The sequence below is a fragment of the Anthonomus grandis genome, chromosome 5 (genome assembly GCF_022605725.1).
Source record: "Anthonomus grandis grandis chromosome 5, icAntGran1.3, whole genome shotgun sequence".
Taxonomy (NCBI): Eukaryota; Metazoa; Arthropoda; class Insecta; order Coleoptera; family Curculionidae; genus Anthonomus; species Anthonomus grandis.
The window spans coordinates 16,910,447-16,938,164 of record NC_065550.1 but is presented as its reverse complement, the minus strand read 5'-3'; the positions used below and the strand labels follow the sequence as shown (position 1 = coordinate 16,938,164).

The 27,718-nt window shown below is 31.9% G+C and overlaps 1 protein-coding gene across 2 annotated transcripts in view; it reads right to left on the bottom strand.

The window, feature by feature from the left end:
• The window catches only part of LOC126736268 (orexin/Hypocretin receptor type 1), a 426,431-nt gene that overhangs the window by 110,779 nt on the left and 287,934 nt on the right, over positions 1-27,718 (bottom strand). For both annotated transcript variants that reach the window (XM_050440546.1, XM_050440547.1), the window contains exons 3-6: positions 9,968-10,065; positions 4,687-4,842; positions 394-591; positions 212-337 (exon numbers count right to left, since the gene is read on the bottom strand). In XM_050440546.1, the coding sequence (XP_050296503.1) occupies positions 212-337; positions 394-591; positions 4,687-4,842; positions 9,968-10,065 (578 nt within the window). The remainder of the gene's footprint in view (positions 1-211; positions 338-393; positions 592-4,686; positions 4,843-9,967; positions 10,066-27,718) is intronic.

Here is a 27,718-nt window from a genome sequence, read left to right as displayed (position 1 = left end):
TAAATCGCAGTAGAATAGAATATATGTTTTATGGTAATACATCTTTTGACGCTCTGGTTATCCAATTGGTAAAATATGAAGATATTCGGATCTTAATAATATAGTTTTCCTATTTTATGACTGATTTAACCACACATATTTTAAAATGACTCATCATCTCTGATTGACTTACAAAAATAAATCCATTATAAAGATAAAAACAGACGCTTACCTGCTCATTTGCCAAAAAGCAAAGATTGCCGGGGTAGTACAAGTGGGAAAAAATGCCAACCATACGAAAGCAATATAAACGTAGTCAAAACTTCGGCTATTGTCATATGTTTCTATTAATGCCAGCCTAAAATCAAATAGATTAAAATTGTTATTTATTACTATAGCCTACTAAGTCTTTACTTTGCTACTTTTAAAACCATTATGGGCAAGAGGCATATAGCGTATATAGAAATAATTGAGCACAAATATTTGTGTGTGCGTTCTTCTTTAACCACATCCAACTCTGCTTCTCTTATTTCGTATCTGGCTCTTCCGTTCTCTCTATAAATATCTTGACTATAGTCACTGCATCTTGAATCGTATTCACCTCGGCAGCTCCTAAAATTCAAAAACTTACTTTAAGCTTGTAGCTGTAAAAGAACTTTCCAAGAAGTTGATCTTTATAAAGAGGAAAGAAATTAAACATATTTTGGTAAGGTTGTTAGCATATTAGTTGTAGGTCTTAGTTTCTTAGTCAAATTATTATTGAAATTTCGTATTTTTTTTTTAATTTGCTTTTGAGTCAAATAGTCGATATGCTTTTTGGTAAGAAAATTTATTTTTTAATTTTATATATTGCATGGGTTTATCTTAAGTCCATTTATCAGGTTATTTTATATATATTTGTATCAGACTGCTGATAGTTTACTAATAAAAGATAAGCTCGTTGATTAGACTGATATGAAGATGAGATAACCGTAGAGAAAATGCACATTGCCAACATCCAATGATTTCTAAGTTCTGAGCTGGTAAATATTCTATTAACTCATTTCAATCCTTTAATTTTTTTCGACGAGACAAAGTATATTCGATCCTTCTTCATAAGACTGGATATGCTACTACCTTAATATCATAATCCTACAACATATCAAGTAGCTTTATCCCAACTTGCTAGATAATTACTAGGGTAATCTATATATCCAAGACCAGCCCACAAAATTTTAAAACAATTAGGTCATCGACTAATTAGTGGAATTTCTAATAAAAAGGACAAGATGAATCATTATTGATGAATATATAAAAACGGATGTTCTCACTTTGTGATGACTGGCATGCTGGGAGGATAATTACTTCCCTACAAGAGGAGATAATAATATTTACGGCTGCGTGGAGGTGTTCATAAAGCGAGGATCTCTTATCTCTGGTCACTACTAGAAGATGAACTGCATATCTTTATTAAATCATAAGAATAAGGAAAATATAATCTCTTTACCCAAAAAGTGCTCGACATCATACTCAAATGGTACAAAATGGAAGACATGGTCATCAACTCATGAAACATAGTGACTGTACCCGGATGATAAAACTAAGTGAGCTCAGGCTATCTAGTTTTCTCAACAACTTGCTAGAACATACTTCAAATGATGGTTGTTCTTCTAACTGAGAGTGCCTTTAGAATGACATCTACAGTTATCACGAATGTGCTATTTTGTTTAACTCTCTTCATTCCTTTGACGGAGAGAGACACTTAGCACCATCGACGGACTCACGCTGGAACGGGCGCGAACAAAAATAGAGAGATATAGAAAACCAGAGCAAATCTAAAGAGGTATGAAACTTCAAAGAGCAGCTAGGTATCATAAAGATTAATTCACTACTCAACAACATACAATTAAGACATCTGATTGCTCATAGATATATAAATTCTTAGTGTAGTTGATCTACTTGAAAATCCTACCTTATCTTCAAATATGCAATGCTTTTGTTTAAAGTAAAGGAAACCACATATCATTGAGATAAGTTTAAAGGAATAAATTAAATATAGGTATATATTTAGTAAGTAATAGCTTTTTTTTGTTAGTAAGGTACGTATTACTCAGAGAAAGATGGAATGGTCAATGTTAGGCATTTCGCTCATCCACAGAATCGAGAACAATAATAGAGTCAAGATGTCGAGAAAACGATGCTGTAGAGCGCATAGAAACTGTAAAGTGGAACTGAGCTGGTCATGTGGACAAAATCTCTGACGGACAAGGAAAGAACTGGAGTAGAGACCACGACAGAACGCTTATCGCAGCAGAGGGCGCCCGTCTACCAAGTGGTCGATATGGATAATATAAAAGGATCCAAATAAACTGGATGGTTGCACAAAACAGATTATGGCTGTCCAAAAAAGAAAATCTTAGAAAAGGCCGGGAGAGGCGTGAATATTTTAAATATCCTTTGGCATAATTTGGTGATGTAATTTATAATAGTTAGGTGTTGGTTATGTCCTAATTAAATTAAATTTTTCATGTTTAGTAGCGCCCCGAGCGATTTCTAAACTAATATTTTTGATTAGAATAATGCATGTCATTTTTTTTACCCTTTTTGGATAAAGTAATCATATTTTGCTTCTTATTTGAGAAAAAAATTAAAAACATGATTAGTTTTGTATTAAAAATAATTTTTTTAAATATTTTTTTTTACAATTACAACAACAACAATAAATAAACACTAACGTTAAACTTGTAAAGTAACTTTTCATAAATTAAGTGTTGAAAATGGCTTCCTTTGGCTTTAATGCAACCGTCTAGCCGCCTCATCATTAAAATAAATATCTAACTAAAATATAAACATAAATTCTCCCGATTTCATTTTTTTTTTTAAATTTTCATTTCTCCCATTTTATTGGCGTATTTTCTATTATATCACATCAATGATTTTTATTTTGTTAATCCTGTTTAAGGTGTCTCTGAGATAAAATAATCTAAAGAATTAAATATGAAATTTTAAAATTTACGTTTAAGTGCAACAATGTCCCAGATGGACTCCAATAAATCCAACTCAGATTTAGAAAAAAAACTGTTCTTAAAAATTCGAAAATTAAGGGTTGGTTATTTCGCCCATATATTGAATTTCGAGAAAACCAAGTTTTGTCCGTAAATAATATTTTAATTAGGAAAACTGGATTTGTTCTTATTTTACCTCATAACTAATCAGAAGAAGCTAGTCTTAAAGACAAATCTATAGGCAATAGAGCTCGTCTAGAAGCTATAGGAATTGCATATGATAGGAATATAGCTGCTGATCTCTTAAAATCTGCCACACAGTAACATGGTTAATATTATAACGTAATTTAGAAACAGACTTTTTTATGAAACACACTCACTCCAGGAACACACTTTTATGTTAGGAGAACAGCCTTTTTATTAACATTATTTGTTGTTTCCAATTGTTGAACTGTCTCCAAGGCAAACTACAAAACTAGTTAAAATATCGCGAAATGCGGTACCTTTTACGGAACCCATGGAACAACCTGAAAATGCTCAGAATTATCTACATCTTTTTTGCCTATAGAGACCAATAATTTTAATTCTAGAAAATTTAGGCTGCTGGCATGTCCATTAAAATAATCTAAATAACCTAAATTAACGCTCAAATGGAGCTCTCAAAGAAAATGAACTACTAAAAACTTAATACTAATAATAAGTAGTAATAACAAACTAAACGTAAATAGAATTTTAAATACACTAAGCTAATTAACTTAAACTAAAAAATAAGAACAAAGTAGTACAAAAACTATGAGGTGTTAATATTTATTTAATTTATTGTTTATATAACTTAATTTAGTGATTATTTAAACCTATTCTTAACAAAAAACCATAAGAGATAAAAATTTCCAAAGAGAACTTTTTTTACGTTTCTTGTGTGAGATATGTAATTTAGTGATTTAAAAAATGTAATTAAACTAGAACTTATTACTAAATCAACACCTTACTAGTATTAAAAACGCCGCCAAATTACAAAAAAGTTGGATAAAGGATATCTAAGATATCCGTAAAAATTTAATTTGTTTATTTAAAATCAACACTCTGTATTTCATAAATAAAGGTGTTATGAAGATATGCTTATTTGAACTCTTTATCTTCAATTACTCGCCTGAAAAATCGCCTATTTAATTTATTGCACATACTTACTTAACACTCTATTTATGATTACAGTATAACATGTTGTGGATGGAAGGCGAACTCCCAAAATGAAATCCGTCAAATTATGATACAAAAATGTTGTTTTCATCTTAACAAAATGTAACGGACATTTTCTCTCTATATTATTTTCATTTTATCCTTCACGGCATCTGATGAGACATTAGAACAAGAGCTTAGACTTTATTAAAAAAATATTAAGTGATACGAATTATTAGAGATAAATGAAACTGGCCCAATTATGCTTTTAAGTTGTTTTTAAACAAACTAAAAATGTTTTTTATATCATTACAATTGCATTGTATATAAATTCCACAAAAGGTATTAAATTATGTAAATATTAAAAACTAGTTTTCAAACTTCTCTGTGGTTTGAAAAAATCACTATCAAGCTTAACTAATTAAAAGTCTAAAACTAGCTACTAAATTTATTACTACTATTTTTGCTTTAATACATAGGATTAAGCAAAGTAACTATTTATAGGAAACACTATTTCATAATGTAAATATAATATTTTTTGCCTTACCTTATCTCGCCTACGGTAGTTGAATGCGAGTCAGTTCTCGCTCTACCTGTCCTGGTTTGACTTTCGTAAAATATCACAGCTGGGGCACTGTGATAAGGTATTTCTCGCGATCCCGTTACGAAAAAGTAGGATATAGCCGCTAAAGGTCCTGCGTATCTGAAAAAGAAAAAAAAAGGGAACATAACAAAGCTATTTTGGGGGATAAAGGGAATATTTATAGAGATTGTTCGACTGAGAATTTGTCCTTACTGTCATGCATAACTTAAATGGATCTGCTGTCACTATTATCGTATTAGAAATTTATTGCAAAAAAATGTGTTTTTTATTGCAGGTGGGATAACTATAATTAGGAAAACCAAATTAAAAACTACACAGCATACTAAAGTTCATAGGAGAAACTCTGCTAACACTTTTTCAAGATGGCGGCACTGGATTTCAGGCAGGTAGGTCTCAACTTCGTTATTTTAAATAAAATACTCTATATATTATTACATTTTCATCAGAATCTAAATTATAATTGTTATTATTATTATTACAGAATTACGTACTTATGTTATTGTCTGACTGCAGGTTGCACTATTATATTTTAAAGTGGTATTATTTTTTTCTCAACTTATTATTACTGTTTATTCTCATTCTAAAAGAGTTGAAATAAATAAATATTTTTATAGGGTCAATTGGGCAGTACAATAAGGGATTTGTAAAATAGACTGATTCCTTGCGATAAAATAATTTTAAATGTAGTTTTGAATTTTCAGACATTGTCATAAATGCCACACTAAAGGGCAAGAATCTTCTATCGAAACGGACCAAAAGCAAAAATGACTAGAAAAAATATTTCCTATTGAGATTCAGATGAATCTTATTTTCCTCTCGGTGTTCGATATGGATCTCTCGAAAATGATTTCTGTGGTCAATTATTTAATTCCGTACTCATTTGCCTCGAAAATTAAATGTCTGGGCTGGTATTTTAGCCGACTATATTATTGTTATAGTGCTATTTTCTATAAATGGTACTTTAAACGCCTAAAAATACCTTGAGTTGCTGCAAAACTTTTCTTCTTAGAGTTCTTCCTGCCATTAAATTTCTCCTTGATTTAGACCTGGGATCGATCTATTTTAAATAAAACAAATTTAGAGGAGTTGCGAGTGAATATTTTTAATGTGCTAAGTCCATTTAACCAGAAACTCTTTTAAAAGTACGAAATAGCTTCTATGGTTAACTTATTATTTAGCCAAAGAAAGAGTTCTGTTTAAGCCTTTCATTTAAAAAATTAACTTTTGTTGAGTTTAGTCGTTAGATTCTATGTGCCTTTTTTCCAAATGTCTGAACTTTCACGACATATTGTGCGAAATACCTTACCAACATAAAAATCAGAATTTTAGTACCTGAAAAACAACGACATAGCAAACGAGTAGCACAGTGGACAAAATGCATGCGTTCGCGTTGAATATATTATTAAACACTTTTCCTAAAACACCTTTAAACACCTCTCTAGACGTAGATGATCGATTCCCAAGCCTGTATAGTAGATTCCACAATTAAAAAGAATTTGAAGATTTCTTTTGAAATTGAATTATAAACTTTGATTGTTAATTAAATTTTAACGAATCTAAGGAGTCTAGATAAATATTAGGAATTTTAGAATAAAGGCAAATGCAAACATAATTTTCCTAATATTAAAATCAAGGTTCTATGAAGAGTCTAACAGAAAATTTGTACCCTTCCTGGGCTGGCTAAAATTCCTTTATGCTTTGAATCCAGTAAATATAAGTAAAATAGATATGAGAAATGAAAAATTTCTCGAATAGATCTTGAACCTATTTTCTAGGTTGCAGCTTTGTAATATGATATAAAACGATACTCAATTACGATAAAAACGATACAATTTCCAATAAGCTCAATTTAAACTTTTGCTCTAATTATTTATATTCACAAACGTATTTATATCTTTGCATAAAGCAAATTAAAAAAAAAAGTAGACAAAGAAAAAAAATGTTTTTGTAAATAGCTACATAAATAATAACATAGGTCAGAAAAAAAATGAGTGCGCTTGAGACCGCACGACTGAAAACAGTTTTAGCTCCATTCATATTGTATATTTATGCACAATTTTTGTACGTCCTGGACAACCACTTTCATATTCAGAATTTGTATCACTTCATGCAATAATTTCTTATTATTCACCAGAAAATTCACAAAATATGAACTTTAAAATAAATTTATAATTTTATTTACTTTAAACTTAGAATAATTAATATATTGAACAACAAAAATTAATTTATAAAATTATTCAAAAACGAAATGAAGGTGCGAAATATTCAAGAACTCACCGTTTGCGTAACGCTAGCAAACTCGCAAATGAACTACTGACTGAAATATATACATATATATTCCATGCACTGGCTATGAGAGGAAGAGAGAAAAAATGCGCGCGAACAGCTCTCCCTTGCTCCTACGTATAATAAATATACGAATCGTAACTCTTTCCCTTTCTCTCCACTAACTCATATCTCCTTCTCAAGTACTGTTCATCTCGCCCGATCACACTTTTCGTAACACATTCGTCAGCTTATTCCCCAACTCAAGCCTGAGTAAAGAAGTTTTACTTCAAAATATATAAAATATAAACAAGACAGATGGCTATTTGGTTTGAATTTTTCTTATATAAGCATATTCATTAGTTATATATTATGTCTCTTTATAAAATACAACAAAGCTTTCCATAAAGTCAAACATGAGTAATTTATAGAAATTCCTGAGAAACAAAACCTGGATGCACAAGACGTGACATAAAATCAAAATTTATAATGTTATTAGTGATCAAAGATAAAAATTTGATGCGAAATATCCAAAAAAAGGGTTGACAGATCACAAGAATTCGAAAAAACAAAAAAAACGGTAATTCATGCTCTTCTGCCGAAGTCAAAATGGCTACTAAATCTAGCCCGTGCGTTAAAAGCATAAAGAGGTGTCTTGCACAATCGTGTCGTATCGTTTTGGAATTCCAAATTTAAAATCTTGTCCCAAGGCTTCTTTGGTAACAATCTGTGGCATAATATCTTGACATGCTAAAACTGTCTATTCAGTAATGGTATTAACATGACTTGCACTAGTTCATATTAATCTCACTTCTTTAAGTAAATTTTGAATGACCCCTAAGTATATCTAAAAATATGTCTGCTCGCTAACACCAAAATTCCTCATTCGCCTCCTAAAAATGAATGAGGAACCAGACGTGAGAGGAGTGGACAAGCACTTAAAAGGGAACCATTTTCGTATATTCGAGGCATTTTGGTGTATACTTCACTAGTACTCAAATTAAGTAACTAATCCCGTAAAACCTTTCCAAAGTTATCGAAAATACCAGATCAAGTATATAGAAGAAAGGAATCAACAGCCTATGGTATGTTCATTTTTATTATCCTTTTTCTCTAACAAATTTAGTGCTCTCACCCCCACACTGCCCATTCAATGGTAACTCTACTTCCTCTGCTTCTATCGTTAATAAAAAATTGTGGAAAATAGGGTCGAATTAGATCTATTAGTTGTTGTATTTAAGAAAGCTTCTGGTAAACAATCAATAAAACAAATACGTTTAAAAAAGGATGTTGACACAGTATGCACGTATTAAATAAGGAAGAACCTATATCGTCTGGTGTATACGAGATACCCAAGCGTGTCGTCGAGAAATCGTTAAAAACTAGGCAATCCGCAAGACGCTCACGATTGAAAATTTTATTTATTATTTTTATTTTTTTTTTATTCCAAAATCAGCCATATCGAGTAATCGTGTCGAATCGTAATTTTAGAATCCCAGTACAGGGATGTAGTAATGAGGGTAAACTGGTAATAGAGAATACCAATAGTTTTATACTGCGGTACAAAATATCTTCATTAATATCAGGTTAGTCTTGGCTAGGTGAAATATAAGGCTGATATTAAGGTGAATAGTTAAATACTAAAGAGTATCGTCAATTCGTGTTGATAAAATATGATAAATATACAAAATAGATAAATATGACATATGTATTAAATCGAGTTCCTTCGACACACTTGGCACTGAAATAAGGACAAAGATACATAAATTCCGATAGGGTTTTGCTGAAGAGTATTTAATATAAATAGATTTGTAAGATTTGTAGATTTGATGAGCTATCCATTTAATCGTGTGCTGATACACGTTAGCTTGCCAATGGCATTGTGCTCTTTTTTATGTACCGTCGTTATCGGCCGTGATTAGCAGTCCAAGATATTTAGAACATTCAATTATATCAAAATTGAAAAGATCTGGATTATAACATTCCTCCCTATTGTGTCGTTGCGTTCTATTTGCGCATATATACATACATTGTTTACCCTTGGTTGACCTTTAGCTCTATTTTATTGGTTGCTCCATGTTTAAAGCGTCTTTCGCAGATTCGATTAACTTTCGTATAGAATCAATATCGTCTGCGTAAGCTAAAGGTATTATTTTTTTAATTCGAGGTAATATATATAATAAATTAACACCTTGTTGTTCGAATAATTAATCTATTGTAGATCTGTTTGCTCTAAGGCCAGCCTGGTATATTTCTCCCAGCCCGTTTTTATCATAGAAAGTTATTCTACTATAAGATATATTTAGATCGGATTTTGTATGTTAATGCTAATGCATTGAATTAATATTCTTATGAGTTATAATTTATTTTTTCTAAAACGCATAAATTTTATAGTATTTGTCTACTTTAGATAAATTGAACCACTTTATAGAACGAATATCCCCCTTCGCTCAACGCAAGTTGACTGCTTGACTTTGTAGCACTCACAAAGCACATTAGCAAAATCTCTCGTATATTCGCAAGATTTGTCCCTCTTCGAGTTCACGTTTTCTATAGGGAAGTAACTTGAATGTGTTTATATCTCCTCCAATAATTTTTCCTATATAGTATAGGGATTACGTTTGCTGAATTTAGCGTCAGTGAAACTAAAGAGTTTTGTTTGCCCGGATTACATTCTCTTTTAAGTTAATTTTAGTGTGATAATAGGTTCAAACTGTGGTTTTTCTTAAGAATTTAATAATAAAAGATTCGTTAGTTTTTTCTTATATAAGAAAAATTTCTTATACAAGTAAATTAAAAAATGTTCTTGAATCTTTGAGGTATGAAAAATACCCCATGACAATTATTAAATTTTCGGAACCATAAACTCTAGGTATAAGCTAACCATATAACTAACAAATAAAATAAAATAATTAAAAAATACACTTTTTATTTAATAGTTTGTTTGAGGTTTACTTACGTAACAAGAAATATTCCTCTCATATATTCCTTCATGTCGTCGGCTAAATTATGAACGCAAAGACTTACTCCTTGGAGCTCAGGAGCTTTCAGGATTTCCTGTAAAAAAAAGGCAGATTTAGAAATTTTTGCTTTATGAATATCCGTAAGCGTAATGTAAAACTCACGTACGTTTCTGTTGTTCTAATAATTTCTTGTTTCTTTTCTCCTAGAATTTTATTTTTAGTTTGAAAAAAGAGACATACGCCAGTTAAGTTAAAAAACCATAAAATCAATAAGACGCATTAACTTTCGCCCCATTAAGACACCCCGTAGATGATTTATACTCGACTAACAAGATTCTACAATTTTTGTTAAATAAATTTACTGGTTTTCCCCCTTGATTGTAGAAAGGAATATCTTTGTTATTTGCAAATTGAATTTAAAGTGAATGTTTAAGCAGGAATAATAAATATCAGCTATGCGAACCTTAAATTTTAGCAAATTAATTAAATACAGTTTCATTTTTGTCTATTTTTAGAAAATTATTTCATAAATTTGGATTTTTAAATTGCTTTAAAATTAAATACATTTTGGATGAGTTATTTAAGGATTTCTAGCTATAAATAAATTATTTCAGTGGTAAGTTGGGTTGGGTTGGGTCAGATACCAATCCTTTAGAATTTTACTTATAATTATAAATCGAGGGGTCGGTCGGTAAATACTCAATTTTGTTATATACAGGTAGAGGGTTAAACTTGCGATTTTTTTTATGAACATTTTTTAACTAGCTACAAGGTTAAAAATTTGCACCAGTATAAGAGCTGATAATAGAAAATAGGAATTTGTGAGAAATCTAGGTCAAAGATAAGGGTCGTCCAAAGTCGCTAATGTTTAAAGCTAAGCAAAAATTTTCACAACAATTTTGTGACCAGGTACAATTCTGGTATTTTGCTTACTTATTTTATAATTCAAATTGAAATTACCTGCAAATTGGCAAAAGGCTAGGTGGAAAAATAACGGAGATATCAGTAAAATGAGTCTGGGATCCATACGCACCCATACGCACTCATTATATCTCGTATTTTATATATTTTTTTCATCAGGTTCACTTCTAACGATATTGTGAACATAATTTAAATGTTGGACATACTATTGCTCAATTGTCAGAAGTAAATTTGGAAAATGTGTGACATAAAAATTTTTTTATTTATACGTCTAATACAATATAAACATCTAACACTCACCGGATATAACTTAAACTAATGAATTGTCGCGAATATTAATACTAATTATTCTATAGACTTGCAAATATAAACATTAATCATATCGTCATCGAACTCAAAATCATCATCACGAATATACGTGATTTCATCATCGTCGGCTGAAAGGACTCAGTAATTTAGTTAATTTTATAAATTATCAAAATTAAATTCAAAATTACCTTCCGATTGTTCACTATGAGTGATGGGGTGTGTGATTGGGTGATGGTAGAAATAGTGGTTCTTCAAGCCAATTGAACCTATAATTGGATCCATCTAAAATGCATCAACAACTTTCTGCATCCAACTCTTTCTGCATGGATCAAACAAAGTCGCGTTTGTCTATATGTTAGAGATGAAATGTGCACTTTTCATATGTTGACATAATTCAATAAGGCGGTAAGTAAGAAGCATCGAAGTTCGTTAATTGTTTTTTTTTAAGGCTGATTTATATTTTTTATCAGATAATTTCGGTGAAAGTCTTCCAAATTTACTTCTGACAATTAAGCAATAGTATGCTCGAACATTAGAAATTATGTTTACAAAATCGTGTGTGAGTGTGAAAAAGTGAAGTTAATCAAAAATGTATAAACTATGAGAAATCATGATAGTACCTATAAAACTCCGACACTCATTCTATTAATAATATCTTCAAAAAAAAATACAAGCTTAATCCCTTACCCTCAAATATCATATCTACAGTGACTTCTGACGGTCTGTCCTTGGCTATGTCGGTAACAACCGAAGCTGTATATGACAAAATTTAGTATTTACCGAGTGACCCGTTGGTCTACGTAGCCAGCTCTCCGTCTATTATGGGGTGTAATAAGACGAAAGGTATACAAAACTATATTAGGAAGGATATAATTAATTAAATTTGTATGTATATTGCAATTTATTTGCAATATATTGCAATATATTTAAGGATGCCACAGAAAATCCAGTCCATATTTCCAGAACACTTATTTTCGTTAAAAAAGTATAATTGTAATGCAAATTAGGAGAGATGTAGCCAAAATTCTTGGGATAAAAAAGCTCTTTAAAATGCTTGTCAAAAGAAAAATCAAACTTATAGGAAAGCCTGGGTGTATCAGGTTTATTTTTTTTTACCTACTGTATCTAAGTTGGGCTTAGGTGGCGTGCAAATAACATGATAAATCATGTTACAGATTAAAATATAGCTGAGGCTAGCAACCTGCGTTAGTTAAATTTGTAATCATATACGGAGTGCAAAATTTACAGAGAAATTTAGAACATCGATCGAGAATGCTTATAAGACCTTATTTTAACATATTCAGTTGTTTTCCGTCACTCCGGTTTAAACGACAGTGACACTTTTTTATTTTAAATATGATTTTAAGCACTTTATTACATGTTTGGGGTTTGGACATTTCAAATAGGCGTGTAAAAGATTTTAGTAGCAAAATACTATGAAAACTATTTTTCAGTTATTACGTGATTAAAAATTAAAACTGTTAACCTATGACTTTTGATCAAAATGCATTGAAGGAAAATTAACAAAATTGGCATTACAGCTGGTGCTTATAACTTGGTTAAAAGTTATTTGTGGAACAGGGCTCAGTACATTAAATTACTAGATAAATTGAAGTATGAGGTTAAATCTATAATAAACGAAGTACCAGAAAAAACGGTTCTGGGAAATCTTTTATTTACATTAATAATATTTTAAAGTTTAACTGAAGAGTCAATATGATTAGTTTTGCTAATATTATTGCAATTTTCTATTTGGGTTCTCGTCTTGTCTTGGTTTCATGTTAAAACAAATTTTAACTAAAAAGCATTGAACCAATATATGACCAACTATATTTCGTTTGCCTTCCATTCTAATAGCTTACCTGAATTTCAAGATCTTAAAAATGTTATTAAATTCCTCAGAATAATATTGAAATATGCCATTTGGTTTGCAAGAGTTGATACCTACTAATTCTTTTTCTCTCAGGTTTTTTTTTAGTAAATTAACTTAAGCCCGATCACAACTAAATTGTGGAATAGCCGGACTAGTAAGAAAATATTATTTAGATAACTTTTATGTAGTCGATAAGTTGGACTTGAAAACTATTTGTTTACTCCTAATGTGTATAAGCAAAAAAAGTTTATAACCAGTTTTACAAAAAAAGAAATATTAGCTTTAACTTTGATAGATAGATATTAACTTTGATTATCAAAGAGAGACGTTCAACTCGACTTGGACCAAGACCACTTAATTATTACTTCAGACAAGAGATATCTGGAATGGAGGCTATTAACTTATTTTTCGAAAAGTCGTGACCTTTAAAAAAGTTCCAAGAGTTTTTAAAAGATCATTTAAAGATCAACAACCCTTAAGGTCAAAGCAAGAAACAAAAGAAGGTGCAATATTTCCATAGGAAAAGTCAGGTGAAGATAAAACCAGGCAACCAACAGGACATGGAGTGATTCACATATCATCTAAGTCAAGGCGATTTTAAGGTCATGGATTTGCGGTTAGCTATCTTCGTTTTGGGACTTAATTGTGCTATTTATAGGAAAGTAGAGGTTGTTATGGGAGAAATATTTAAAAGTAGTTTTGTTATAAGCGGTTTGTTTTATTTAATATACCATTACGATTAAAGAAGATATTAACTTTGATTACCAAAGAGAGACGTTCAACTCGACTTGTGGTTTGTTCTCACAGCAGTAAGAAACAAGTTTTCGACAAATAAACATGCGCAATCAGTAAAATACGTTCGCACAGGAACTTCTAATCGGTTTAAAATCAAAAGTTTGATATTCTTACACAAATTTCTGATTGTCATCGGATAGTCAGACTTATTTTCGGATTTATTTCAAGCAAAGTGTCAGAGAATTCGTGTAGCCAGTCAACGCCGATCTTCGGAATATGAACGTAACCTCTAAATTGTTGTCTGTATTTTGTCGTTGTGTATAGTCCCTGATATTCGTTTTGAAAAATTGTATTTTAAATTGCTGGATTAGTCTAAAAATACACATTAAGGAAATGAGTGATTTTGAATCGTCGGAAGAATCTGATCAGAATTTTGTTGATTCCGAGTTATGTTGCTTTCGACACAGACTTTTAAAAAAGATTTACTTAAAAAACGCATAAGTCCCAAACATCAAAACAATTTTGATGAAACTGTGTCCCAATTTAATAGAATAGAATTTCTCGACCATTTTAGAGTAAGCCCTGAAGTAGCAAATAATCACACAATCTTAAACTCTATTAATAATATACAGCTATTTTAAGCTTGTAGTGTAAATTTTTATTTGTTTATGTTTTATCTATTGTCCCATTTCTCACTGGCATAAAAAAGTGAGGTTATTTTTCTTCTCCACTTAACCCGTATTTAATGTTTGCACAGACGGTTTCAAATCGATCAGAAATTGTAATATTTTACGCATGCGCATCAAGAATGGCTTGGAAACAGTTTCAAACTTGTAAGAAATTTGCAGTGGGAACAAACCTTTGGACTGAGAGCACTAACAAAAGCAACAATAAAAATATTTAAAAAAAAAATAAATTTAAAATTTATTTTGAATTTTGATATTATGAAGTCGGAAAAGAGGTTACAAAAAATATATTACTTCAGACAAAAGTTATCTGGGATGGAGGCTGTTAACTTATTTTCTGCAAAGCCGTGATCTTTAATGAGTTTTTAAAAGATCATTTAAAGATCAACTTCTGCGTAATTTTTTAATATCGAAAACTCTATTTTTTATACCGTAGATGAAAAACATGCAAAACTTAATCGATAACGATAAAAATATCTTTGCCTTAAGGTCAAAGCAAGGTATAACAGAAGGTGAAATATTTCCATAGGAAAAGTCAGTTGAAGATAAAACCAGGCAACCAACAGGCCAAAAAAATAAGAGTGCATATTAAATTTCAAATAAAACTGAATTAGCTTCCCTATATGTTGGAATTTGCAAATAAAATACTACGCATTTTCTTCCAGCATTTAATCTGCTTACTTGGTAAAATTTATAAATAAACCAAGAATGCCTTATTTTTTAAAAGCATTTTTTTTTCATTATTGTTTAAAAATCTTGGAGACAAAAAAATAAGAGTATTTCTTTATTGTAACTATTTGGTCTCTATTAATTCAGACAAAAGATTTGTTTGTGATATTTTCCATAAATACAAGTCAGTTTTAACAAGATCGTTGCCTCGCGTTGATAAATATGGGTCGCCCAAAGCATTGTAGCCCTGAAGAAAGGCGTCTAATTTTGCAATTAAACAGTCAAAATAAATCCTATGCATTTATTGCAAATGTGCTTAAAAGATCACCTTATGAAATATCTAGAGTTTTAAAAACACAAAATAAAAGGGAAAATGTTCCTGAAAATCGAAGCCTCCAAGAAAAACCACACGGAAGACTGATAAGCTTATTGTACGCGAAGTCAGTAAACAACCTTTTTTACATCTACCTCTATGAAACAACTTAAGATAAAGTGCCTAGTGCTAAAACTTTAGTGCTAAAACTAAGTATTAGCACTAGGATGGTAAGAAGACGATTGCAAGACCAAAATGGTCGAGTCCAATTTTCTAAGCAAAAAGAATATAAAACAAAGACTGGCATTTATTAAGAATAATTTTAATGAACATTTTCAAAAAAATTGGTGCAACATTCTTTTTAGTGATGAGATAAAGATCAACTTATTCAGATCAGATGGAAGATGATTCGTTTGAAGGAGGAAGAATGAAGAGTTAATCCTAGAAATACAATAGGCACAGTTAAACACGGAGTTGGAAATATCAAACTGTGGGGCTGTTTTTCCTACAATGGAGTAGGTCCTATATTTTTGATTAAAGAGACCATGACAAAAGAAATTTATTTGGATATCTTGGATAGAGTCGTGGCTACCATATGCCGAAAAAAACATGCCTATAAGGTGGGTGTATCAACAAGATAACAACCCTAAACATACGGCACGGATTGTTAAACAATGGTTTACACAAAGTTAATCGATTCGACGCCACGAAGATGCGCAGCTGTTCTCAAGAATAAAGGGGATTCTACCAAGTACTGACTCACTTATCTGATGCTGTCGTACATTGTAATTATTTTAATTTTTTTGTTCACCATAAAACGTGCAAGAAATAAATTATTTCTTTATAATTACAAATTAAACTGGCAAAGAATAACGTGTATTTATTTTTTTTCACTGATGGCACATATTGTACAAAAATGAAATCGTTATTATTTTTTTCTCTATGTAGCACAATATATTATTAAGAATATTCAAATAAAACCAGACACTCTTATTTTTTTGGCCACCACTGTATATTATCTAAGTCAAGGTGATTTTAAAGTCATGGATTTGTGGTTAGCTACTTTCGTTTCAGACACATTTTGATTAACACATTTTGCTACTTACAACCTGTTTCCCGAGATGATGCGTACTATTAAGACGTATTCGCCAAATTGTTCTTCATTAAACTGAGAAGTTGTGTCGAGACTCAACATTGAGTTTTAATTGTGCTATTCATAGAAAAGTAAAGGTTATGGGGAAAAATTTTAAAGTAATAATTATATAAAGACTCAAATCATATAATCATCAATAAAGACTATCTGTTTTATAGATAGTGTAATCTGCAAATTGCCTGATGCTTTAAATCAATTAATTTATTAGAATGGCTTCTTTTTCGATTTCCCTGTCGATGGTCAAACCTTTCTTAAAATATCTTTTCATAATAAAATTAAAAAAAAACTATAACCCTGAAGAACGTCTCGCAAAATTCTTCTACTGAATTCCTACTTTTGTTATCTAATTCCAATATAGATTTGGTATGATGCTGATATAATGGAAATACTTACAGATACAGGCAGTTGGATATCTGTAAGTATTTCCTCAAGTTCATGATGGTAGTCGTTGCCGAAAGCTTTCACTAAGTCTAAGAATTTTTTATTAGTTGTTACATCATTACCACGTAATAATTATCAAAATAGAGTTATAAATAAGTTTTAATTCGATATAATGACAAATCATCATTTGTTTAAGCAATTAAAAGTAAATTTAAAAAAAATATTTAATATTTTAAGCTTTTACTTCTAGTTAAAAATAAAAACCTCTTTGTGGTACTCTACTAATTTACTATAGCGCAAACTAACTACTGATGTGTCTTTTATTGTCATATACGCTTACAAACGTCTCATAAAATGTTATAGTCAAAGCAAAAAACACCTAATAGTGTCTGCTTTGGCTTTCTTTAGTAAAAACTACCATTTTAAAATATATTTCTATAATAGTAATAAGTTTATCGCTGCTAAACCATAATAACTTTTAAAATAGTCGTTTGTAAGCTAAAGTTTCTGTTCTTGTCAATTCGCTTTTTCCATACTCTACGTTTAATGTAAAATATAAAAGCCTTAGGTCGCACAACAGCTTGGGGTGTTTTATATACCAAGTTTAATATAACTTTTTATGAGTCCCTTTTTCTAAATATTTTGGTTTTTTTAAGCCTTTATCTTAATCCGAAAGTCTATTAAGGGACTTAACGAATAGAATAGAATAATGTTAACGGCGATTAGAATAATATTTGCTTCTTTGGGAAAATATTTTGCTAATATTGCAGTATCAGAGTAAATTTTATTGAAAATTTGTGAAAATAAATTAGTTAGTGCATCGATCAATCTGAGAAAAAGGAGCGTACCCAAGTGCATGCCTTGAAGTGCAGCCGATTTTGCGATTTCTCATCAGATAAATACTGTCCCACCGTAATCTATTAAGCATTAACGAGGAGTATAAACTTCTTGTTCTAATTCTTTTACGCCGACTTCACACCAGCAATATACGCGACGGCAACGATACCGATAGTATTATCTAAAAAAATAAGCGAGACGTAGATTTTGGGTTCATCCGTATATTACTAATAATATAAACCGAACAGCTTTCATTTGTGCAAGATAATTATTATGTGATAAAAAAAATCGAAATACATAGTATTTATAAGTAATACGAAACTTATTATAATTATAATATTATGCTTGTACGATCATATTAATAAGAACGAAAAAAAAGAAGTACACGAAGGAAGGTCAAAAGATTGGATAGAAATGTTCGTTCGAGCCGAAGATAGTGAAGCGATAGGAACAGGAGTTAGTTCACAAAAATTATGGTCTGGGGTTGATGAAACAGAAGGTGCGTTAGAGTAGTGCAAAGATGTAGATCCAGAATGCAGGGAATAGAATGCAGGCAAACAAATTTGGATAGATAAAGAAGGGCCGTTATTTAATGTATCTATTAGTTGTAAAACTTGATGCTTAAACTGCATAAATGTGGCTTCGGGCAGCTCGTCGACGATCTTTTTCTTTTTTGCGTCAAAAATCCCATCATTGACTGCTCAACTTCATTTAATTTGCCGGACTTTCGTTTTTTTTGCGTCACTGGTTTAGAAATGGTAGTGGTAATGGTTGAATCAGTATCATGTTCCTTTTCAACTGCATTGTGTTCCTGTTCCTCCATGTCGTCGTTTATACCTTACCTCTTCAACGATAGTATTGCTTGCTTGTGGCGATGACGGTATATTTCCATGCTCTGAATTTTGAATTATAATAAAAGAAATAATGAATTCCATATAGTTGTTTAAGCAATATGGCTTTCCTTTCTTTCCCGATCCACTAGGAGGTAGTTTTCGCTTACGGACAAAAACAAAACTTAGGTTCTTCTATTTTTCTTTGGCTAATGATACTGAAAATAAAAGCGTATCGATCAATCAAAATATAATTGTTTATTTTGTGATTGTTTGTTTTTTTACAGATATCTAGCTAGACAACAGTCAAGAGACACATTCCAATCGCTTTCGTTTTACTTTGCTAGAGGTCAAAGTACTCTATAATCATTGCTGAAACAACTGCAGCAATCAGGAACACATTGTACTTCAAATATATGAGTGTACCAAAAAAAGAGCAATGGAAAAAAATGGCCGATCCTTTTTGGGAGGTTTGGAATCTCTAGGATCCTTGAATGGAAAGCACCTAAAAATTTAGAAAATTTCCAAGTCTGGCTCAGCTAATTTCAACACAATATCATTCAATTATATTAATGACCTTTAGCGATGTAGATGGAATATTTACTACAATAGAAACAGGATTCGCTGGTCGAAACAGCGATGGGGGAATTTTTTTCCGAGAATCCAGACTTGGAAGATGGCTGGAAAGACTTACCACGTGACGAATCTAGATAAGAGTTCTCGTATTATTTTGTCGGTGATGAAGCTTTTCCATTGAAACGTTACCTTATGCGACGATATCCAGTAAGGGTACTAAACAATATAAAATGGATATTAAATTTCAGACTTACCAGAAGGCTCAAAACAGTTGAGTGTTTGTTTGGCCTGATGTCTCACAAATTTCAGGTTTTTAAAATGCAATTCTTGTACGAAATTGACAACTATTATAAATATTATCAAGTGTTGTTGTGTTTTGCATAACTTTATACGTATTAGAGAAGGACCTATAAACCAGAACCCAAAGCATATGGAAGCAGAAGACAATATTCTTAAATGACGAAGAGGAACAGAACCACAAAATGTATTGGAAATGCCAAGACGTTCCCCACAAAACTTACGAAATTATCTAGCAAATTTTTTTATCACAAACCAGGAGTGCTGCCATGGCAATGGCAATACTATGTTTACGAACCCAATAATTGACCCACAGTAATGGCCAAAAGTATATAGACACTAAACTTTTAAAAAACTATAAAATAAATAATTTAAATCATTTTTTTATTTTATAATTTTAGTGTATCTATATACTTTTGGCCATTACTGTATGTAATAACAGTCTATAATATAAAAAACAAATTTTGTTTACCTGTGCTTTTTATTTGTTCCGCAATTTCACTCCACGTCTTTTCGGTTATATTCCTTCTTGAATAATCAGATAATGTATAAATATATAGACAAGGATATTCTTTAATTAATTCTACAAATTTTATATTATTTTCTTCGTCACTCATGTTCATACAAGTTTTTAGGTATCTTCACGATCGTATAAGGCGACTGAGTCGCTCGACGCCACAAAACGCCACAAAACGCCCGGATATACCCACTAGAGCTCACGGAGCTCGGACGGGCAAACGCCTGTACTATGCTCTAGCAGACCATAGTGCGCAATGAATGCGTTTACATGATCCGGGTGTTTAAATGTCCGATTGATCTATACCTGTCTGCAGGTCAGTACTGTGTAGGCTTTTGTGAAAACTGTGTGTTTACTTTGTATTGTAACTACGAGTATTTAATCATGTCAAAAGATGTAGAAGAAATAGATTCTGAAATCCTAATAAGTTTAGTTCAGAATAAACCAGAAATTTGGGACAAAGCTGCTGAGGATTACAAAACTCGCAATAAAAAAACTGAGGCATGGAGAAGTATTTGCGCCCAGTTGAAAGAAAATTTTGAAAATTTAAGTGACCGAGAAAAAAAAGAGTTTGGTAATTTTTCAATTATTTTATTACGTGCCTCTTATTTTTTATGAACATTGAACTAAACATACGCTAAGGTTGGAAAATAGTATTTATAATAAAACAAGTCATCTAAATTTTTGACAATTGCCATGGTATTTTGCCTACTTCAGTTAGAAAATAGTCACTTAGGACATTTCTAATATCATTAGCCGCCCTTTCACCTTGCATATTTGGTTGTGCTGGCAAATCATTCATACTCAAAACTGTCATGGTATCCTCAAAGTTATAGCCATCTCTTTCCCTCACGAAATTGTGAAGCACTACACAAGCTTTCACAATACTAACGGCAAAATCTGTATTAACATTCAAAGGTCGATGCAAAATTCTCCATTTGTTTGTCAGTATGCCAAAGGAACACTCAACATATCTCCTGGCTCGGCTGAGGCGATAATTGAATATTCTTTTTTTCTTGGAAAGTTCCTTTCCTCCAAAAGGCCGTAGTAAATTAGTATTTAATCCGAAAGCTTCGTCTCCTATAAGAAAATAAGGTATATTTGGACCTTCAGAACCAGGTAAAGGCTTTGCAGGTGGCAATTCCAAGGTCTTTTCTTGTATACTCTTCCACAAAATACTTTCTTTAAAAATATTTGAATCACACTCACGTCCATATGCGCCTACATCAACATAAATGAATCGATAGTTCGAGTCAGCGACTGCCATCAACACAACTGAGAAATATGACTTATAATTATAGTATAACGAACCACTAAACTCGGGTTTTACAATTCTAATATGTTTTCCGTCTACCGAACCAATGCAGTGGAAAACATTTGCTTGTTTTTCGAATCCAGTTGCAACTGACTCGCAGAGTTCTTTCGTAAGTTTAGGAATAAATTTTTGTACTAAAGATGACCAGAGAATGTTACAGACCTCCCGTACAATTTTTGTACTTGTAGAAATGCCCAGTCGATAGCTATAATACAGATCTGTGAAGCTACATCCACTAGCCAGGTACCTGAAATTGAAAAAAAATCAATTAAAAATTAAAAATTCTATACTATTGTAGATTTTTTGTTACAGGTCAAATGGTTTTTAAAAGGTGGAATAATATCAGAGACCAGTGGCTTAAATGGAAGAACCGAGACAAAAACTCAAAAAAATCAGGAGCTGCTTCATCAAAACTGAGAAAGTATGTGTATTACGAACAACTAAATTTTCTCGAGAAGGGCTTATATCACCGGTCGACTGAGTCTAACATGGCCTATAAGCAGACAGATGAGGCAGGTCAGCAGGAAACAGAAGAACTTCAATCAGCAGATCGAGGGATGGAGACTCCAGATGCAACCCACCAAATTTCGCAAACTCCATCTGCAAAAACCCTTACCGTAAAGTCTACAGGTGTACAGCAGTCAACGAGAAAGAGGAAGCGAACTCTCGACGAATTTGAACTAAGGATGCTAAAATCGATTGAGGCAGGAGACCAAGAGGACCGTAATATGAAATTTTTTAAGGGCATTCTTCCTTCTATTCAAAAGTTCAATGACAACCAGATTGTAGATTTTCAGATGGGAGTTCTGCAGGTGATTAAAAACATTCAGAACGCTGTTTCGATTCCAACAACCCAACATCAACAGCTGCAGATTTATACTCTCCCATACTCTTAACAACAAAAACAACAATACCCCTGCAACAATCCATTGCAGTATCAGTCTTCTGGCCTTTCATACACTTCACTGGTACCCAGTGTCTCCAATCAACATCAAACGATTCCATCAAGTAATAATTCTACTAACGTAATATCTCCACCTTACCTGTCTCCTGATTCTAATGACACACAATCTACGAGTAATTATAACGATTTGTCATCCCCTTTCTCACAGAATTCAGATATTGACTTTTGATTTTTTTGAAGTGGAAATATATGTATTCTTTCATTAAAATAGAATAATAACCTAAGATGTATACTTTGTTTTTTATTTATTTTATAAAAACTTACCTTGTACCAGCCTATGTAACAGCCAACATTTGTTCAGGTTGGATGCAGGTCCTCATATTTGTATCTTGTTTTTGTACCTCGGGCTGCATACGTTGCAACAACTCATAAAAAGAAGTAACGCTCATACGAAAATAATTAAAAAACTTAGTTTCGTCTTCTTTCAATTGTTGAAAAAGCAGAAAGAAGGCTCCTTTCAAGTAGCGACTTTCTAGCAACGGATGAACCCAACCTCGTCTATTACGCTGTTTTTTTCGCCGATGTATTAACAAAGCGATTATAATCTTTTTGCGTCTATTGTCCATGATAATCAGCGTCAAACTGAATTACCTAGCACCAAATGGTCCGGAGTTTCGCAAACTCCCGTGTGAAGAGCGCTCCAGGGCGCTGCCCGGCCGGGCGATCAGACGGACGGATAAATATCCTGACCGTGTGAAACAGGCCTAAAGCTATGTCGCGTCGCGGTATCTTTGCCGTCGCGTATTGCTGGTGTGATATCGGCATTAATCATTAATGTTTATTTTCTTATTCTAACTTAATTATCACAACCATCTACTAATTATCACAACCAACTATATAAATAGATATAGTAGGCTCATTTTTAGTGTTGGCACTGAAGATGACTTGTTAGAGATCGAAATCCCTCTGTCAATAAATAATGATTTATTTTTGAATAAATATATTTCACATTAAATTTTTTTTAGGAGTAAATATATTTTGAAGAATGAATGATTTAGTTAAGAACATTAGTTTGGATATCCCTTAAATCATGCAGCTTATTAAGCAATTTATTGGTTTGCCTGATATATACAGGTTGTTTCCAAATTTGATCACAACATTTTAACAGTGACATATGTGGCAAAAAAAATTATATAAACCTTTATACAGATATAATCGTTCAAACCTCGCCTATGGGAAATAGTCTATGAGCGTAAGCGAGAGGGGACATATGGAGTCCGCATGAGACAGACATAGGGCAAAATACATGCCGTTTCCAATACGCTACAAATTAATACGTTTGGCAACATTGATATTTCTGCTGCACGGCTCTCCACTCGTTCATCGAAAAACGAGACAAATCTTATCCCCATCACACTGCACCGCCAATATGAGATTGCATTTTAAACGTTTAAAGTTATTTTTATTCGTAGCTTCCTGCTTAATCAGCAAAGATTAAATTTAAAACAGCTCGCTATTTTCTTGTTAAAATGTGTTCTCTTGAGGAAAAAAATCAAATTATTAAGTGGTATTATGCCGGCAGTTCTGTCGATGAAATATCAGGCAGAATTGCATTCACTTTCAAAAATCGGTCCACTCCCGGACGCAGCACAATTTTTGCAATTATCCATAGGTTTGAGACCTTTGGGTGCTTGCAAAATTGCAGGAAATGCTACGCAAATGAGCAACCACCTGTTCGGAGCTTCGAGAGGTTAATGTTTGTGCTGTTGCTGAAATGAACTTTCTTTGCAATAGTACAACCATTGCCAAAGAAACGGGTATTGAACCTTTAAGGGTTAGAAGAATTTTAAAAAGAAATAAGTACAAGTGCTATAAGTTGCAAAAAACCCAAGAAATTTTGCCACAGGACCATGAGAGACAGATGAAATTTCGCCATGAAGTATTGGAAAGGGCAAATCGGGACGAAATGTTTATTAGCAGTTATTTTGTTTTCAGACGAGTCCTCTTTCTCTATTTGTGGTAAACATAATCCGTCCATTAGAATGGGTTATTCGAAAGAAAATAAGCACATAAGCATACCAACACATACACAATACCCTCGAAAGGTTAATGTATGGGCTGGCATTTTAGGTGATTCAATTATGGGCCCTTTTTTTATCGATGGACACCTTAATGCCAACAAATACCTTAATCATTTGAGGCATGAAGTTCTTTCTGCTATTCGAGGGCTCAATATCAATTTAGAACAAGTTTGGTTTCAACAGGATGGTTGTCCCGCTCATAACGCATTAGTGGTACGTCAATTTCTCGAAACGTCTTTCCCTGATCGAACAATCAGTGGAAACGGTATTATTAAATGGCCCGCCAGAAGCCCCGATTTAGCCCCCAATGATTTTTTCTTTCGGGATACCTAAAAGAACTAATTTATAGGCACGAAAATGAACGGGCTACTAATTTAGAAGAGCTTTGTGTTAAAATTAGACAAGCATTTAATAGTATCTCCATTGAAATGTTGTCGAACACGAGAAGGTCGTTTTATGATCGATTGACGTACTGCACTGTTAAACAGGGTGGCCTTTTTGACCCTGACATAAGATAATTTTAATTTTTATTTAATATTATCAAATTAACTTAATTTCTTGCTTTATTTTGAATAAATTTTTTTATTTCCTGTCCAATAGTTAGTTAATTTATGCTAACAACATTATTGCAGCCGGTTTTTAGTTTATTTTTTGCTGTTAGGATAGGCAGCAGCAAAGACTCAAACAAAACAAAAAATTTTTTTTAATTTGCCACAGAGCAGTGCATCCCCGCTTGAACGCCTTAAGAATACTGAAAGCAGATACAACCAAAGAGACGCGCAACTGTGCGCTAATAAAATATCCGATTATTTTCCATCTTTGTCTCTCCTCGTGAAAGGCGAACGTAGATGGCGCAGATAGCGTTTGCCGCCATAATTCAAACCTCGTCTGTTAAGCATTTAATGAATTATTTTAATTAAAATCAGCCGTTATGTCTCAGAAGTCAGAACACCATAATTATGTTCTGAGACAGAACGGCTTTTAATTAAATCAAATAAAAAGGTATTGATATGTTTTTAATTGCTCAGAACGATGGTAGACTTTAATTAAAACAATGCAATTTAATAACATTTAAATTAGGGAACTAAATAAACTAAATATAATTCTGAAACGTTTCGTATTGTATTTTCAGTACATGGTATAACTATTAGATGTGCATGCATTTTCTTAATTATTTTCATAATTTATAATTAGACGGTAACAGTAACATGCATATACATAAATGCAATTAAAATACAGAAAGATTTTAATTATCACAGTACTATAATAATATTCCAAAAAATATATCCTTTGGTGTAACACTCCATGGAATACCTATTTTAACTACAGCCTTGACAATTATCTGATTACCTTAATGAACATATTTCTGTTTCTAACACATGTCAAAACACTGAAATCTGTATCCTACAAAAAACTACAACTACTAACTACTGTAACCAAGTTCACCTAAATCCGGTAGGTAATAAAATACGTAAAATTTAAGCACTCGTCCAAAATCTCAACTAATGATGTGAAACAAAACAACATTAATCAGCAGCAACAACTATTCAGCCATATTGAAATTCACGTGTTCATGTTGAGCAAGGATTGCACTGTTGCCGTACTTAATTATAATTTTAGAAATACTAGAGAATTGGACACAAGCTATCCCGTATTTTTGCATCCATTTAGACGAAGTTGGAAGAATGTTTTCTCTTGACTGCTCTGATAATTAAATACATTTAGCATTGCGAAAGATTAGTATTGTGGCGCCACCTTTGCTCATTTTTTATAAAGGAAGAGAGAGATAACGAAATACAATATATACAGATTAAAGAGAGCAACAACAATAGGATAAAAATTTCTATCTAGTTGCACGTCTCTTTGGTTGTCTCTGCTGAAAGGTTTCGGTTTCGGGCTTCGGCGGGGTCCGCTGCTTTGAGTATGTTGTCACAACCTTGCCAGACCTACCGCGATATATAATTCCTAAACGCGAAGTTATTGTGATTATATCTGTATACAGTAATGTGGAAAATCCAGCATTTTTAATAGATAGGATGTTTTATGAAACACATTGAAGACTGTTTCTTGTTAATTTTTTTAAATACCGAGTTTTAGTCATTTCAAGTTTTAAACACATATTACTGTTTTTGCTAAAATATATTCAGGTTAAGTTAAAAGTAATAGGCAGCAAAGATAAAAATGTCGAAATTTATTTTCTCGCTATCTTCAAGAATTTTCAATAGCTATCAAAAGCTATCAATATCAAGAATTTTGCTGTTAAAATAATAAAGAACCTAAATTTTTTTATAGAAAAGTTACTTTTGTCTTGTTCCTATAAAAATAAATTTAAAAGTTTTAAGTACATTAAGGATGTGGGGTATGTGCGAGTAAATCAAAGGCTAACTACGTATACAATAATTAAAAAGTTTTAGAATTTTACATTCATACAGTTTATTAATTCTTCGTGTTATTCCTTTTTGAAAAACTATAGATATATTTACGAATCAAGAGTTCGCCAACATGCATTTTGTGTATGGTTTGTATCATAACAGCTCGTCATGTTGCCTTCATAAACATTTACTGGATAACTTCCTAACAGGCGTATACTAATTATATTAAGTATCATATCATACACTAGCAGAGAAATCATTTTAATTCTCAGTCGACGAATGTTTTATCAGGAAGCTTGAAATAAGATAAACCAGCGTAAGAAAAAATATACTAATAATATCTGAATATCACTTTCATCATCTTATGACCTTGTCAAAAGAATGACTCCCCTAAAACGAAAAAAAAAGTATTAAGAATGACGAATATTATCGTAATATGCTATTCATATTTCTATGTAATAAATTATATATCATTTAACTACTTTTCTGCGATGGCACCCTCCTATGAGAAACTTTTAAATGAATATTTGGGTCATTCTCATTTAAAGTCGTCAAACCAATAGTGAAAATCGTTCATTACAAAATATTTAATATTATGCAAAAAAACAAACAAATCATTTTCTAATCATGTTTTATAACACAATTTGGCAAAAGCAGTGCAAATTTTTTTTTATTTTACCCATTTTTGAGTGATTCTGCTTACTGAACTTTGTCAGGTTCGTCACTATTTCTTAAAAGTCAGAAAATTAGCCTTAGACCCAGGTTAAGAATTCTTTTGAAAACATTAATTATTGCAAGAAGCCGATGGGTAATTTATTTTTTTTTAGTTTCTATTTTTCTATAAAAAGCAATACCATATTTTATGTGTTTTTCTAAATAGTGACGAACCTGACACTGATGTAACAAACCTGACAATGATGCTAAAAATTGATAGAAAACAAACACATTTAAATAATAATTGTTTTTTTTTTATTAAAT